At 45.0% G+C, this 17,970-nt stretch overlaps 1 protein-coding gene across 1 annotated transcript; it reads left to right on the forward strand.

The window, feature by feature from the left end:
• The first annotated feature begins 1,854 nt into the window (after positions 1-1,854).
• On the forward strand, positions 1,855-12,875 carry LOC105059209 (uncharacterized). The gene is made up of 7 exons (XM_073243479.1): positions 1,855-2,941; positions 9,182-9,326; positions 9,461-9,514; positions 9,627-9,718; positions 11,723-11,958; positions 12,101-12,274; positions 12,353-12,875. Exons 1-7 carry the CDS (start codon positions 1,959-1,961, stop codon positions 12,439-12,441), a joined length of 1,773 nt encoding a protein of 590 aa, XP_073099580.1. The 5' UTR covers positions 1,855-1,958; the 3' UTR covers positions 12,442-12,875.
• The last annotated feature ends 5,095 nt before the right edge of the window (positions 12,876-17,970 follow it).

Raw genomic sequence — 17,970 nt, forward strand, 5'->3', positions numbered from 1 at the left:
GTGCCAAGCACCGATCGAAAATACTTGGGCATAAAGATCTTCTCTTTAGCCCTATGCTTGGTGTCGGACTTCTGGGGACTATACCCCAAGGAAGAAGAGTCGGAGGACCAGCTCCTAGCTGAGTTTCCTGGCTCACCCATCCTAAAATGAAAAGAAGAAAAGAAAAGCAAAGATAGAGCAAAAATACAGAAACATAGAGAGAAGAAACCAAGATCAAAGGAAAAGAGGATCAGAGGATCGGAGAGTGACACTAGAGCTGATCTGGGACTGTTCAAGTTAGGAAGATCACAGGAGAGTCATCGAAAAGAGCTTCAAACGTCCACTAGAGACCGCCACCGCCTCAGAGTATGAAAGATGTAGAATGGTAAAGGTGAAAATGAAAGGAATAGGACCATCATTTAAAGGAATAGGACCATCATTTGTAGAACCCAGATGGCTCAAATCAAGCATTGGTTCCGGCAAGCTCGATGAATGGTTGCCACTTGGCACCACTTGGTTGGCCAAACTGACTTCCCATGGATAGCTTATTTATTAAGTCCTTGAATGATACAAGTGGCATGTTGATTCAGTTAGCCCCAACCAAGCGGTGTGATGACACCTGGTGTTTTTTAATGGCTTAAACTGATCCCCTGTAGATGGCAATCAAATGGATTAATGCTACGTCTAGCATAGAAAGGCGTGCATGATGCTTCATCTAAAGGAATGGAGGCATGTCACATGTCTGTTGCAGGACCAAGCAAACCGACCTAGTATACTATATTTGACCTAATTCTAGCTTGGACTCGAGAGTAGGGTGGCATATAATACAGATAAAAAATTCTTTCTTCGATTGGAGCCGACACACAAGGAATCTCTGTCCTGTTCAAACTTAGTACTGGTCGATCCGAGGTATTTTCAAGATCAACCAAAGCTGACAATAACAGAAAAGATTTATGTGTGACATTATTGTCCGATTTATATCAGTCAAAAAAATTTCAGAGTCCACAAGATAGCTTGCCATGAGTAGATAAAGAAGAAAGATAATAACATATCTTTTCAGATAAAGCAAGATATAACAAATACATCTTGTTTGATAACCTAACACTAACAAGATTCTCTAGGCTCGTCACGATACTTCCACCCTCATTTATAAATGGAGGGCTAAAGGAGACTCTCGAGATAGACAACCACTTCTCTCTCAATTCTCGCTCCTCCTCCTCTATTCCTTAGTTTTCTGACTTGATTATTGGAGGATTTCCACTGAAGTCAACTCTAGTCAGGGACTTATTTTGTAGGTAAGTTATTGTCATTCGATCTCCATCAAAAGACTAGCATCAACATTATGTATTAATAAACTCTATATTTTGGCAACTATGTATCATTTTATTTGAAGATGTGTATTGATTTGTTTGATGATTAATTTGTTGAATTTGCATTACTTACCTGTATAATATTTATCAATAAAAATATATTATAAAAATAAAAAAGATAATATATTTTTTAATTTTTAATTATGAAACTAATGACTCTAAGGAGTTTTTAATTTTTAGATTTATTCTTTAACACTGATATAAAGAAAAATATGGTAAATTATAAAATCAGTCCTAGTTGAATATAATCTTAAGTTTTTTAATTCAAATACAATACATTCGTTGAGAAAATGCCTTATTATTGCTTAATTTGATTTTGATTTTCTTTCGCAGGAAAAGATAGAGAGAATGCTGGGCAGTCCGTATTGCGTTGCGGGGCCCCACGCCCTGAAAACATGTGAGGCCTACTTAACGGAGCCGTCATTTCCCGTCACGGTTCCGTAGATAATAAGTCACGGGCGGCTCCCACCGTTACCCATTTAAGCGGCCTCCCTCGGACGATCTGGCTCGCTGCTACTAACGTCGTCTACCTCCCGTCCCGTCGCGTCTGACCCCGCCTGGTTGGGATCCAGGAACCCTAACCCTAACCCTAACGCCGCCACCGTCCTCATGGCCTCCTGCGACGACGACTTCGCCCTCCTCGGGGACGAAGCGCAGTCCCAGCCCACGCCGCCGCCACCGCGGCCGCAGCACCAGCAGCAGCAGGCGGGCACCTTCGCGGCGGCCCACCGCTACGTGACGAAGGGTCCACTCCACATCCCGTCCCGCCCGCTTCTCCCCCTCGCCACCATCGCCAGCCCCAAGAAAGGGGTCGCCGGCGGGGGCAGCGCCGGCCACGAGGACCCCGAGGACTTCGGCGAGGCCTTCGGCCAGACCGACGCCTCCAATCGCCCCGGGGGCACCCCCAACTTTCCGGAAGTCACCCATCCCCACCACCACCACCACCACTGCTTCGCTGACGACGCCAACCCCTTTGGGCCTCCGCAGCCTGACGACGACAACGATGACGTCGACAACAACCCCGAGCACAAGGCCCGCGGGGCCGCCACGTCCTCCATCCACCCCCACCCGCACCAACACCACGGCCCGCCGCCGGCCTCCCGGCTGGACCCCAAGCGCAAGGACCGGGACGATCTCAGCGACGGCGAGTCGCCCTACTGCTACAACAGCGTGGCCAAGAAGGGCCGACACATGTCCTCCTCTGGGGACTACCGCAAGGACCGGGAGGAGTGGAGCGACACGGCCATCGGCAGCCTCTTGGATGCGTACACGGAGAGGTACGTGCAGCTGAATCGGGGGAACCTCCGGGGGAGGGACTGGGAGGACGTCGCCACCATTGTCAGCGACCGCTGCGACAAGCAGAAGGCCGGCAAGAGCGTGGAGCAGTGCAAGAACAAGATCGACAACCTTAAGAAGCGCTACAAGGTCGAGTGCCAGCGCCTCAGCAGCGGTGGCCTTGCCATCAGCCACTGGCCCTGGTTCAAGAAGATGGAGCAGATTGTCGGGTCCTCATCCTCCTCGAAGGCTCTTGCCGATGAAGACAAGTCTGGAGCCATATGTGGCTCCGCTGTGGTCACGAGGCAGATGAAAAGGTCCGTTCTTCCTCTTCCCCTTTTCTTCTCTATGTCGTCGATGTTTAATTTGACTTCTTTCTTTGTTCGTGCATTCTGGATTGTTTTATCTAATGCTTCCTCAGTAAAAATCCCGCATTTCTCCTTCCATCGAAAGAGAGATTAGATTCTGATGTTTAATTGAGCTGCCAAAAGGGCAAAAGGTAGACTCTCATGAGCATTTCCAGTGTACTGAGTCAAAAAATCATTATTTATTCTCTCCAGATGAGATTTGGGCATCGAGTGATCTATAGCTGCAGTGGAATTTTACTGGGATTTGTAGGAGCCCTAAGCAGGCAATGAACAGTCCCTTTTGATGAACTAAAGCAACCAGTCTATGTTATGGAAGTCCCCAGACTATATGAATGAATTAGATGTTATAATCATGAATTAATCATGATGGTTCCTCTGATTGGATTATAAACCATAAAAAGAAGTGTGGATTTTGAAGATCTGAACAGAAATAAAAGAATATACTACTTGCACTTAGCAGAGGGAGATGATGTATGTCATGATGAAGAGGGGAATGAACATGTCTTCAAATGGGAGGACATATTATTAGATTCTAGCAAAACATTGAGTTTTATATTTGGAGGCAGATGGAGAACTCTTTTAATTCAACAAATTAGCCATGTGTGGAAAGCAGCTGTAGCTCAATCAGGATTTGGAAAAAAAGGTGGGGCAGGGTTGAGGAGGGGATGGTTCACTCTGAATGTGATGCAACACACGAGTACAGAGATGCCTTGGCCTCTAAAATGGAATTAATGCCATGACAATGTGATATTTAAGTTGTTGTAGTAACCTAGTCAAAATTAAATGAATAGAGACCAATGGATTTAAATATTTTAAGCTTTTGCCAACCCATCTAACTCCTTTAGTCCAAAAACAATGTACACTAAGAGATTTTCTCATTAAACAGTTGCAAATGGTGGTCTAGATATTTTAATTTTTGTTGGTTGCTGGTGCTTCTGTAGGCTGTTGCCATTACTGTCAGTTGCTATGAGTTGATCTTAGAGTAGGTTTTTCCTGCATTGATATTGTTGCTTGACATGTGCTGATGAGGGAAGAAAGAAACCGGGAATTTGGGAAGAAGAGTATAGAATGATGGAGAAAAGAAAGAAATAGGTAAGATATGGAGAGGAGCAATAACATTTCCTCATTTGCTGGGAGGCAACACCGGTATGAGAACTCAATGAATTGCTGCTGCTGCTGCCTTCAAAGAAAATGAAACAAAAAAAAAAAAGAACTAAGAAGAAGGAAAAAAGAGGACGAAAGATTGCAGGTTTGATGTGTTGGCATATATAATGCATTATGAGAAAAATAAAAGCAAGGAGACAGGCTAGATGAAAAAAATTTAGGAGACAACAGCTAGAAGAGTCAATTAAGAAATGTAAAAAGAATAGTGGAGGTGACCTGGCTGCTTGATTGATAGATAAAAGAAAGTAAGAGAATCTGTTACAACAGAATGAAGACAATAGAAAGGAAAAAAACGGAGGGTTTGTGATAAGAAAAGAGACATGATAGGGGGACTGTGTGATAGTGAAACAGGTTCTAGACTTACAAATTAAAATTTCAGAGAACATCAAAGGAAATTGTTTCCAGTCAATTCATGATTACTCGTTCAATCCTTTGAAACATACTATTGTGAAAATAAAAAGTCATGATCACATCCTTCCTATTATATTGTTGGTTATGTATTACTCTATACTATATAAAAAGAGTGTTCGAGGGCTTCTTGGGCATGTTAATTTTGTCCACATGTGAAATATTATTTGATTCACTGAATAAATTTTATTATATAACAATTATTAACATGGTTTGTATCAAAAAGTAAAATATGCATACAATTAACTGATCCTTATCTCATCCAAGGCCCACATCTTAGCTCCAAATTCCTTTATCCGTATCCTAACTAATCTCTCTTTATGTAGTCAACTTCTTCCCTCTATCTCTATTTTCCCTATACAATAACCTGATCCCACTGAATCTCCATCATCCGTCATCTTTCTCTCCAATCAATAATTCAAAAGTTTGACACTTGTTTATTTTTATTATTTTTAGTTTTATCTTTTATATCAATAATCAAGTCAAAGCTTTATCAAAAATAAGATGCATAATACAGATTTATCTTAAAAATATTAAAATAAATTTGTTTTACTTCCATGTGCAATGCTTATGCTCCATATTTTAGTCACATCTTGAAGACATTGTGACAGTTTGGGGTGTGGTCATCACTTTCACTATTAAATAATTGTCAGAATTCACATAGAAGATGTGTTATCTCTGATTATGTACATTGCTAATAATAGTGAACAAAGTTCGCCATCTTGGTTAGACTTCATACTGGTACCATCCTATTGCCATACCGATATGCCTGGTTTGACTGTCACTTCAGCATACCGAGTGTTGGCATGCACCCCATACCGTGTATTAGTTCAATATTTGTGTGGTACGGTATGATCGGTTTGCATTGGTACTGATTGGTACACCAAATCTTGATGGTGAAACTCTTCTATTATAATGGCAAAGGCTTGTGTTTGTTGGTGGATGGCTCACCTAGTAATTTAAAGACAATCTTTAATGAACAATGGAGTGCTTTGGTGTTTTCATGAAAGTGCTTAGTTTTATAGAAACTTTTTTAAGCAAATACTAACCTCTTGATTTCTTCTTTAAACAAAGAAGAGAGACTGAATTACAACCATCTATGTTGCTTCCCTCTTGAATCAATCACACTTGTGGCATATGATAAGTGCCATGTTATGGTTTTCTTGGATCTACAGACATCCATCACATTTTCCTTCCTCATGAATTAGTTACACGCATTCTGTATGCCCAAGTAAAATTTTGTTGGTGCACGGCATGTTCCATATAACATTTGTCAGTTACTAGGATCATGGGCATCTATCAAATTCCCCGTCTTAGTTAGTGGTTTCAGAAGTATCCATCAAATATGCATTTTCCCTAAAGGAATGTTTTACTTTGTTATGGTTTTTTTTATCTTGTCTTTCTTTTAAGAGTGAAACAAGTTGTCAGTTTTTGAATTTACAGGCATCTGTTAAACATTCCCTACTCTTGAACCAACCACATGCATCACACTTGCGATGTTTGACTATGTATTAGGGATGACAAAAGACTAACCTGACCTGAAAATCTTACCCAACCTGTTCATGTTTTGGCTGGGTTTATGTCAAGGATTTTTCTTCCTTTCTTTCCTTTCTTTTTTCTTTTTTCTTTTTTCTGGTAGAAAGGGCCCGTAGGCAGTGGGCTACGCAATGTCGACAGTCCTCTCCCAAAAACCCGTAACCCTCCAAACCCCAGTGATGGCGGGATTTGATCATAGGTCATCTGTTACAACTGCCAACCACTTTACTAGCTTGGTAAGTTGCCATCTTCCAGGGGTTTTCAATTTGGATCAGGTAGGTCAGATTTTACATGAATTTTAAACAGCTTGGCATGGATTGTAGCTTTTACCCAACTCCAAGTTACGAGGGTAAAATTTTAGCTGGGAGGAGTAATATTGGGTCATGAACCATCGGATAATCTTTTTGAAGAGTGACAAGTCTCTTTTAAAAAGTAGAAATGGAGCAAAAGGATCTTCATTTCCTCTAGTTATATTGGTAATTCACAATAGGATTGGGTTTAATTGGGTTGGCAGCCGAAACCAATTGATGTCGGGATTAGATCAAGGTTTATGTGTTACTATGTTCATTTGTTCAAAACCCAGTCAAACCTGATCCATTGCCAACCTAACTATATATGATGGGGACACATTTGATTTTGAACTACCAGTGAGAGGGGAATGCAATTACATTTTTATAGTGAATTTCTATTTCAACTAAAAAAAATTCACATTCATTAGGTAAAGACTCTTCTGCTCATGATTCATTGCTTGCTTTTCAGAGACTTAAAGCTTGCATATTGTCTTGTTTGCTTGCTGTAACTCTAATGTGGTGGAAACCAGTATGGAAGGTGGCTGTTTCCATCAGATCCTCTAGATATTATATATTTGATAATTCTTAGAAAATAATGCTATTTGGATATTCTGTTTGTGGTTACACAGTCTCTGTAAATTGTTGCATGATTTTACCTTTGCAAACCTCATCAGAGTATGTTTTTGTTGATGTTTTTGATTGCTCAAGGTTGGGCTGGTGCTGTTCCTGACTGAATCTTATTTCAAATTTTAATACATGACGACCTATATCTGGATGAGTTCTTAAGGGAGCAATTCAAAATTTGAAATTTAAATTTGAAGTGGCATGTGGGTAAAGATCAGATGGTTCCCTATTGATGTGGTTGTTGGAGGTCATATTAGCAACTCATTATTTTGTAATAATATATGCAGTTAATGCTGGGCGATCAAATTGTGCTTTGTTCATAGGTCAGTAATTCTGCTGATTTGCTATTTTGGCACCTTTTCTTTTTTTGGCTTAGATAGAAGCAAGACATAGAAGGCTGTTGTTTTGTGCATTAGAGTCATAACTGGCAGCTAAAATTTTAACCACAATCTTTTTGTTGAAGTTGAATTTGGAACATTCTAAGTAGCTGATGGGAGTATGCATCTTGAAAATTTTTGTTGGTCACCTGGTTCAGTAATAATGCATCTGAGACAAATAGACTTGCTATGTTTCACTTTGGCTCTGTTTGGTCGCAAAGAGAAGGATAAATCATGAGAAAGAAAAGTAAATAAAAGGAAAGAAAAGAAAAGAAAATTGAGTATTTTTCATGTTTGGTTTAAGAAAATTGCAAAGAAAGTTATTTGAGAAGGTGATTAAGATATGATTAAGTTATCTTGAGCCATTTGTCTGTGTTTTATTTTCTTTCAAAATTGCTACCATAGAGAAGAAAAATTTTAGGGTTGTGAGAGATAAATTTGGCCCGATATTTTATTTTTAATTTTCTCTTTGTGATTTTCTTTTACCTCTAAACAACTAGAAAGAAGATTCATCTCTAACAAACTTTCATCTCGTTCACTTTTCTAGCAACCAAACAGAGCCTTTGTTCTCGTGGACTGAGCCAAGAATGGAATTTGGCTTGGGATGAAATGTTTGTAAGAATCTCCATTTTATCTTTTGTACGTTTTTCACACCTTTTGAAAGAAAATTTCACTTCTGTGTCCCTCTTTGGCTAATACTTCTTACACTAAAGAATGCAGAGTCTTGCTGTGGATGTCATACCATCCCTTGTTGAAACTTGTTGCTATTATTTGATGGCAAACTTATATCATTGTAAGCATATACCCAATTTTAAGTATTCCTGGTGATGCTAACTTATATCTTTGAAATTGGTCCTTCCTTGATTAAAGTATAAGTGATGCTTATGTTCTCGCTTTTAAAGGTTTGAAGGTAGATATGATCTGGATTCTAGAAACATCAGAAGTCTGTCCTTGCACTGCACCAAATTTTAGCATAGATGTAGACAGTGGATATGTTCTTAGCTTTTGGTTGTTACCAATTTATGGTCAGTCATATTATCAGGAGTGTGTTTGCCTAGTGCATGTGCTTTATAATTCAGTCTTTTTCTATCTGTGCATTCACTATGCAACTTAATTTGTAACCTTGCAAACATAGAGTTCTGATGCCAGTAGAGATGGTATTAATGTTGTATGTTTTATCAGTTCTGGTAGATGGTAAAATATATCGCCTTTAAAAATGAAAGAATCTTTTTGGCAAATTTGGAGTCAATGGAGTCTTCCTTAGATGTAGGGAAGCTGTATGTGTGCATCAGCAGGGGTTGTAAATTGTGACAAGCTGCACGTGTTCTGTGACGATGCTAGAATGTCGATACCTTCAACATTTAGTTAGATCTTAGTAGCAGGAAATTTTTGCCAGAACCCTTTTTCCAAGCTTCCAGAAACTTGAAGCTTCACCTGCTTCTTGAGTGCTTCATCACTTCAAATGGTCGTAGAATACAGATGTATCAAGACCTGCTCCTGCATGCCTCCCACTTTGAGCAACTAAGAATTAGATAGCCCTTCGTCTTTCTTACCATATACAATGAAAGAAAAGTACTTATTTGAAGTAAGTTTACAATTTTTTGTTTTATTTGCAGGGAAACATTGATCATGCAGTGAGTTTAGGTTGTGTTGGATGCCTTACTTTCTCAGTAGTCTACTAATGCCAATTTTGTTTTGATTGTATGTCAGCAAGATATATTTACATACGTATATATATATGTATATGTACATAGGCAAATTCTCAAACAGGATTATACTTGCATGTGCAGATACTCACTTGTTGCTTCTGGCCACGTAAACTTAACAAATAACTCAAAAATGAAATCATTAACAAATCCAAGGTGGAAGAGAGTGGTTTTGAAAATTAGTGGTGCTGCATTAGTTGGGGCAGGTCCCCAGAATGTTGACCCGAAGGTTGGTTATATTCTGTCTTACTTTTAAGGCTGAAGCACAGAACTGTTTTTCGTCTGTCGGATAGATACAGTCATACACCAGGATGAACTGCACTAGATCTATTCCTAAAGTTGGATTTTGCTCTTTCTCTTTAGGTAACCATGCTGATTGCAAGGGAAATTGCAATGGCCAGCCGTGTCGGTGTGGAGGTATTCTCGGTTCTTGACGTCTAGTGGAATATTAATGCAATTCTGATCCGGTGACTCAGCTTCTAAATTTGTTATATTCCATTGTGCTATCCTGGTTTGTGTTGTTTATTAGGTGGCAGTTGTTGTCGGAGGTAGAAATTTCTTTTATAGTGACACCTGGGTAGCTGCAGCTGGCATCGATAGAGCTACAACATACCAAATAAGGTATTGCATTTCCTTCTCTATAATTAGTATTAATGCAACATTTTTTGTTTTTTTGTTTTTTAATTGTAGAATTCTGCTATCATAGCTTGCTGTTGGTTTATCTGTGTACTATGTGTAAATACTTTCTCCATCAATAAACTATTAATAAAAGTTTTTTTTTGTAAAAAAAACCACTTAGTTTCCATTTTTGCATATTCAGGCCTCTTTTAATTATTTATTTACCTGTTTGCAATAGTGACCTAGTTTTACAAATTTTGGATGTGTTTGCCTCTGCCTACAGAGATTTATTTCTGCTGCATGTTTAAATGCTATTGATACATTTCTGCTGCATGTTCAAGTAGAGTCAATGCAAATATTTCTGATAGTTTACGCACTTTTTCCTTTTTATGAATGCACAAAATTTTTATTATTGAATGCACATATTTGTTGAACGTGCAAGGCACATTCATGGGCTGGAGTGTATCTATTCAGCCCGGGGCTAAAGCATCCGAAAATTTTAAAAATGGATCATTCTTGCAGAAAAAAAGTACTCCAGATTTGCAAAACACATATGCAATGTATCCTTTCTGCAAAATTCCCTTAGAAAAATGCATTCTAAATAAAAAAGGTGGTAGTATAAGTCTTTTTTGATGTGAATTTATAGTTGATCAATTTATTGTTTTCTGAATTATGAGAAGTGAGTTTTAGAGTATTTCTCATTGGGAATGGAGTCAAGATGCTAGATTTACACCTAGTATATTGAAATATGTTTTCCTCAATATCTTGTTTATTTGCAACAAATTTTTTTTTTCTCTTTTGTACGTTGGTTAAAAAAATATATACTTTTTTTGAGAGGGAGATTATTTCACCAATCCAGTAATGGGTATTTGACAAATTCATACCTAAAAATTTTCCACCATATTACATATAATTTTCACAAACTTTATGCATGTAGGCCATGTTGAAAGTTACCAGAAAGAATTGATCAACAAACAGTTGCTATTGTTATAAATTATGATATATGCTTGCTTCACTGACTTCAGATACCATCAAACCCTCAATCCCCAAACTCACGGTGTATCACATGATGAGAATTTTCCATGAAATAGATGGACTGGGGAATAAGAAACAAAGAGAAGATAGTTCAATGACTAACAAATATTACTAAAATTTGATGGATATTGGCTATGGTATTGAGTTTGTAGGATGAGCTATGATGATGTGACTATGCACAGCTCAGGATGGGGTCACAAGCATAAAGATAAACCGGTATCTGTAGCTGACATGTCAAAAGAAATCAAGTTATGATATTTCTGACAAACAAGCCTTTGGCAAGATAAGAAACAAGTGAGATAAGGCCATACAAATGACTGTGGAAGCAACATATGGTAACAAAGGGTGTTACGATAAACATTCAGAAAACTTGTGATCCACCTTCATGAAGATTTCTAAATTTTCATGTGGATGGCTTGAAGAAAAGGGCATGGTTTTCGTGCTAACCAGGTTGCATGGTTTGATGATGTGACCCCTGTGCAAATGCTGATGTGATTTGCTTTCATTGTTGACATGTCGTCAAAATTTAGAAGACCAATTATCATTGTCAACCTATAATTTAGAGGACACGTGTCACTTGTTGCAGTCATCTCAGTTCAAAATGAGTGCCAACACAATTGGCAGTATCATGATGGTACTTGGATCATACCTAAACTTCACCCTGAATAAAAATGGTTAAAGGAGAATCACTATCTGATGAGACATTACAGCACAGATTGGTGACATGGAGAATTTGCAAACAAAGCCGCTTGGTTGTGTACAGGATAATTAACAAAGCCATCAAACAAGAAAATTAAACTGCAGAACCTATGTTATCTGAGGGATGTTGTATGCCTTTTCACAAATATGCTAGAATGCTTATGCTGCTTGACGCATTGTTTCTCTCTGCCAGTGCAAGACTAAGATATGAAAGCTTCTTAATTCCCAGAGATTAGTTTCGCTAACCTTTTCATTATATGTGAGATATGACAGTATGATGGCATCGGTAATGAATGCTATGTTGCTTCAAGCATCATTGGAGAAGACAGGCATTGAAACACGTGTACAGACTGCATTAATGATGCAAGAGATTGCAGAACCATACATAAGGCGACGTGCTATCCGTCATCTTGAAAAAGGAAGAGTTGTTATATTTGGTGGAATTGGTGCTGGGACAGGAAATCCACTTTTCAGCAATGACACAGCAGCTGCCTTGAGAGCTTCTGAAAGTATGTTCCTATATACATAACAGAAAAAACTCTCAAAATTTGGCTATCGTAATTTGAAAGTTCGTGCACACCCTTCCTCTCCTCTCCTCTACTCACCTTGGCTTGATGTCAAGTTCTCTAATGTTTTGTGTCCGTGGGGCAGTAAATGCAGAAGTTGTTCTAAAAGGTACTACTGCAGATGGTGTTTATGACTGTCATTCCAGAAACAGCAATAATGCCGTGTTTGAGCACATTTCATTCAGGGAGTTGGTTTCTAGGGGCTTTACTGCGATGGATATGACAGCAATTACATTCTGTGAGGAGAATAACATTCCAGGTTAGTTCTTTTTGTTCTGATCCATATTCTTATTCTATTGAACCTTAACAGCAGTCATTTTCTGCTTCTGTCTTGCAGTTGTTCTCTTTAATCTTCTAGAACCTGGAAACATTTCAAGGGCACTATGTGGAGACCAAGTCGGTACATTAGTTGACCAGTCCGGGTGAATAAGCTAATGAGTTATGATGCTTTGCCTACCAAAGGGTGCCAAAACTTGGAATCATCAACCTCTTTCTAAAACGAGTTCATTTCATGCCTCAAACTTTAGTCTGCACTTTTGCTGAAGTGGGGCTTCACCAGTCCAATCCGATGCTTGTGTTAGAGGCTGGCAACTATTGAAGTGTCTATCTTTGTGCAATGTGATAATTTCATTGCTGGCTGGTTGTATGAACATCTCAGCTGATGGTATTGAATCCCCACTACCACCAAGAAAGGCACATTTTGCTGGTAAAAATAAAGTTTAATTATGGTGTGTTTATTGAATTATGCTGTAAATTATTTCAGTGTATTGTACAAAATGAGCGATCAGGAAGAGACCAAGACAGAAGTTGCAGAAATAGTTATTTAACGTTAGACAGAAGTTGCAGAAATAGTTATTTAACGTCAAATGCTCTTAGATTGTTAGAGGTGGATTAGAATTATGCTTAATTTTCATGTCAATCCTTGTTTTTTTTGGAATATTTAATGTTGATCCTTTAATATTCCTTTTTCATGATATCTTTTTTCATCTAGTTGAAGAGTGCATGAAACATTCAGGCTTTTTCAAAAACATGAGCTGTTGGGTTGATTTGGATCATGTTGGGTATAAAATATCCACAGCTGAAACCCTCAACGGAATCGGCATCAGAACAGCTCCGTCCGGACTCCTACGGGAGTCGGGCTCCGCCGTCGACATCAGAACAGCTCCGCCCGGACTTCTACGGGAATCGGGCTCCACCGCCGACAGCAACGCAGCTCCGCCCGGACTCCTACGGGAGTCGGGCTCCACCGCCGACAGCAAACGCAGCTTCGTCCGGACTCCTACGGGAGCCGGGCTCCACCGCCGACAGCAGCACAGCTCCGCCCGGACTCCCACGGGAGCCGGGCTCCGCTCTCAGTATCAACTGCTGGTAAGCTCCATCCGGACTCCTACGAGAGCCGGACTTCACCCTTAACTTTGATTGCAACGCAGCTCCGCCCGGACTCCTACGGGAACCGGGCTCCACCGCCGACAGCAACGCAGCTCCGCCCGGACTCCTACGGGAGCTGGGCTCCACCGCCGACAGCAGCACAGCTCCGCCCGGACTCCCACGGGAGCCGGGCTCCGCTCTCAGTATCAACTGCTGGTAAGCTCCATCCGGACTCCTACGAGAGTCGGACTTCACCCTTAACTTTGATTGCAGCGCAGCTCCGCCCGGACTCTTACGGGAATCGGGCTCTACCGCCGACAGCAACGCAGCTCCGCTCGGACTCCTACGAGAACCGGGCTCCACCGCCGACAGCAACGCAGCTCCGCCCGGACTCTTATGGGAGCCGGGCTCCACCGCCGACAGCAGCACAGCTCCACCCGGACTCCCACGGGAGTCGGGCTCCGCTCTCAGTATCAACTGCTGGTAAGCTCCATCCGGACTCCTACGAGAGCCGGACTTCACCCTTAACTTTGATTGCAACGCAGCTCCGCCCGGACTCCTACGGGAACCGGGCTCCACCGCCGACAGCAACGCAGCTCCGTCCGGACTCCTACGGGAGCTGGGCTCCACCGCCGACAGCAGCACAGCTCCGCCCGGACTCCCACGGGAGCCGGGCTCCGCTCTCAGTATCAACTGCTGGTAAGCTCCATCCGGACTCCTACGAGAGTCGGACTTCACCCTTAACTTTGATTGCAGCGCAGCTCCGCCCGGACTCCTACGGGAATCGGGCTCCACCGCCGACAGCAACGCAGCTCCGCTCGGACTCCTACGAGAACCGGGCTCCACCGCCGACAGCAACGCAGCTCCGCCCGGACTCCTACGGGAATCGGGCTCCACCGCCGACAGCAACGCAGCTCCGCCCGGACTCCTATGGGAGCCGGGCTCCACCGCCGACAGCAGCACAGCTCCACCCGGACTCCCACGGGAGTCGGGCTCCGCTCTCAGTATCAACTGCTGGTAAGCTCCATCCGGACTCCTACGAGAGCCGGACTTCACCCTTAACTTTGATTGCAGCGCAGCTCCGCCCGGACTCCTACGGGAACCGGGCTCCACCGTCGACAGCAACGCAGCTCCGCTCGGACTCCTACGGGAATCGGGCTCCACCGCCGACAGCAACGCAGCTCCGCCCGGACTCCTACGGGAGCCGGGCTCCACCGCCGACAGCAGCACAGCTCCGCCCGGACTCCCACGGGAGCCGGGCTCCGCTCTCAGTATCAACTGCTGGTAAGCTCCATCCGGACTCCTACGAGAGCCGGACTTCACCCTTAACTTTGATTGCAGCGCAGCTCCGCCCGGACTCCTACGGGAACCGGGCTCCACCGCCGACAGCAACGCAGCTCCGCCCGGACTCCTACGGGAATCGGGCTCCCCCGCCGACAGCAACGCAGCTCCGCCCGGACTCCTACGGGAACCGGGCTCCACCGCCGACAGCAGCGCAGCTCCGCCCAGACTCCTACGGGAGCCGGGCTCCGCTCTCAGTATCAACTGCTGGCAAGCTCCATCCGGACTCCTACGAGAGCCGGACTTCGCCTTTAATTTTAAATTGCAGGAGGACTTCGCCCGTGCTCTTAAGGGAGCCGAGCTTCATCTTCGACGCCAACGACTACAGCCGCAAGCAGACTCCGCCCGGACTCCTACGAGAGCCGGGTTCCGCCCGCAACTTCGGCTCCGAGAGGGTTCCGCCCGGACTCCCCCGGAAGTCGGGCTCCACCCACGACCCCAACCGCCAGGAGGACCTCTCCCGGACCTCTACAGAAATCGGGCTCCGGCCGCTGCCGAGCTTCAATCGACAGATCCACGCCCCCTGACAGGCCATCAAAACGGCCACGACCCTGCTCCACTTCCTGTGGCGGACTCCGCGCAGTTCCATCATTCCCTGACAGGCCGCAGTGACCATCGCCACCCTGCTCCACTTCCTGTGGCGGATTCCGCACAGCTCCACTATCCCCTGGCAGGCCACAATAACGGCCACGAACCTGCTCCACCTCCTGCGACGGATACCATGCGATTCTCCTATCCGCTGGCAAGTCACGACAACGGACGCTGCTCCACCCCTCATAACAGATTCCGCGTGGCGAGCCGCGGTGATGGCCACGTGTCTGCTCCACTATCTTTCGCAATCAATTCCCCTGACCATGGGCGGCCCACTACCAGGCGGTTACAAACGTCGCCATCAATCCGTTGCCTCCTCCGCCTATAAAAGGGGGACCCAGATACGTTATTCTTGAAGCTCATTTCCTTATCTTAAAACTCTGCTAAATTCTCCGTTCGAGCACTCCATTCTTGTTGAGGCAGAGAACTGACTTGAGCGTCGGAGGGTCTTGCCGGAGCAACCCCACCTCCGGTTTAGACTTCCCTTGCAGGTCCCGGCGGCGACCGCGGCTTCCCCGACTCCAGCTTATCCGGCGCAAGCAGATTTTTGCACCAACAGGATTGGCGCTAGAGGAAGGGCTGTGTCTTCGCAGCACCCTTGTTCTTAAAGGAGTGTTCAACGGAGCTGCCTCCGACCGTTTCTCCGTCATCCACTCCTAATCCTCCCCCGCGAGATCGACACCCGATGCCTCCGCGCAAGGCGTCCACCCGGCGGTCCACGACCTCCGCGGCCAGATCTCAGGCTCCGGCCTCCCCTCCCGTTTCTCAGCCTCCTCCTCCTCCCCCTCCGGTGGCGGCGGTCGGCGCGGAGCAGTTTGACTTGCTGGCGCAGCAAGTCAAAGGCCTCGTCGAAGCCGTACAAGCAATGCAGCAACAGCAACCACAGGCGTCGGCGCATCCAGAGGGGGCATCTCCGGAATGCTAGAACCCGGCGGTGGGGCGGGCCACCTGGGCCAGCCGCCCCGTCCTTTCTGGGAAGGCGAATCCGAGGGTAGAGAGCCCTCAATCGGACTACGACTCCACCCCTGGAAGATCCCTGCCCCCGTTCTGCCAAAGGACCCTCGAGACTCGAAGTCGAGAGGACTTCTTGGACCGGAGGCTCCAGGAGATGAACCGGCGGATCGAAGAACTCCGTCACGCGCCTCCCGCTTATGGTGAGGATATTTACACTGACCCTCCCTTCTCCCAAATGATTATGCAGGAACCGATCCCGCCGAATTTCAAGCTTCCCCAGTTCGAAAGCTACGACGAGACGTCGGATCCGGTTGATCATCTGGAGGCCTTCCGAACGATGATGCAGCTTCACGGTGCTCCCGACGCCATCTTGTGCCGAGCTTTCCCGTCTACTTTGAAGGGAGCAGCGAGGAACTGGTACTCGGCTCTGAAGTCGGGTACCATATTTTTCTTCGATCAAATGAGCCACCAATTTGTGGCCCATTTTGTCAGCAGCCGGCATCCCCGGAAGGGTTCGGAGTCCCTCATCAACATCAAGCAGAGGGAAGGGGAGTCCATACGGGCCTACGTCAACCGCTTCAACATCGCGGCGTTGGAGGTCCGGAACTTGGACCAGTCAGTTGCCATGGCCGCCCTAAAAGGTGGCCTTCAGAAGAATGATCTTTTGTACTCCCTGGAGAAGAAGTACCCCAGGGATTTTGCTGATCTACTGGCTCGGGCTGAAGGATACGCCCAAGCGGAAGAGGCCTTCAAAATGAAGGACGAGGAGACTGCGAGGGAGCGTCAGGCGGGAGATTCTAGTAAGCCCGCAGTTGAGAAGAGGCCAAAGGAAGCCCGGCCTCGCTTCCGATCCCCTCCTGGACATAAGCGCGCCCATACTCCACCCCGGGCACGCAGGCAGAGAAGCCCGGACAACAGGTTTCGGCGGGGTTCCCCGCCAGGGAAATTCCGCAACTACGCCCCCCTCAACGCCTCGAAGGCCCAGGTGCTGATGGAGGTCAGGGAGCAGCTCCCTAGGCCGGAGAGGATGCGCACGCACCTCGAGAAGCGCAACCCCAACAAGTTCTGCCTCTACCACCGCGACCACGGCCATGACACCGAAGAATGCATCCAGCTCCAGGACGAGATCGAGGAGCTCATCCGGTGAGGTCGACTCGACAGATTCATCCACCGCAGGCCTGAGGGTAGAGGAGACCGGCCAAGAGCCCTCCCACCGTCTGAGCTGCAGAAAAGGGAGGAGCAGCCCGGGGACCGGCCTCCTATCGGGACCATCGACTCCATCGCCGGAGGGCCTCAAGGATGAGCGGGAAAACTGTAAATATATCACTTACTATTTCGTTTTGAATCTACTTTTCTTTCTAGCTAACGCGCTCCTCCTACCTAACGTGGATGTATTATGACTGGATATGACCCCTCCAAAAACAACGGCCATGTCAGGAACAGGAGGAGAACCTCGTCCTGACATGAGCAAAGTTAAAGGCCCGGTTCTTTTAGACCGGATGGGGGGAGAGGCCTTACAACGTCCTAATGTGCCCCCACAGCCCTGTTAGGGACAGGAGGAGAACCTCGCCCTAACTTGAGCAAAGTCAAAGGCCCGGTTCTTTTAGATCGGATGGGGGGAGAGGCCTTACAACGCCCTAATGTGCCTCCACAGCCCTGTTAGGGACAGGAGGAGAACCTCGCCCTAACTTGAGCAAAGTC

Source organism: Elaeis guineensis, chromosome 9, assembly GCF_000442705.2.
Source record: "Elaeis guineensis isolate ETL-2024a chromosome 9, EG11, whole genome shotgun sequence".
NCBI lineage: Eukaryota > Viridiplantae > Streptophyta > Magnoliopsida > Arecales > Arecaceae > Elaeis > Elaeis guineensis.

What these genes read in the sequence shown, in the direction of transcription:
- LOC105059209 (XM_073243479.1), top strand. Translation starts at nt 1,959, where the DNA reads ATGGCCTCCTGCGACGACGACTTCGCCCTCCTCGGGGACGAAGCGCAG. An exon ending in GCTACAACATACCAAATAAG is followed by an intron (nt 9,719 to 11,722) that starts GTATTGCATTTC and finishes GAGATATGACAG; the next exon opens with TATGATGGCATCGGTAATGA. An exon ending in TGCCTTGAGAGCTTCTGAAA is followed by an intron (nt 11,959 to 12,100) that starts GTATGTTCCTAT and finishes TCCGTGGGGCAG; the next exon opens with TAAATGCAGAAGTTGTTCTA.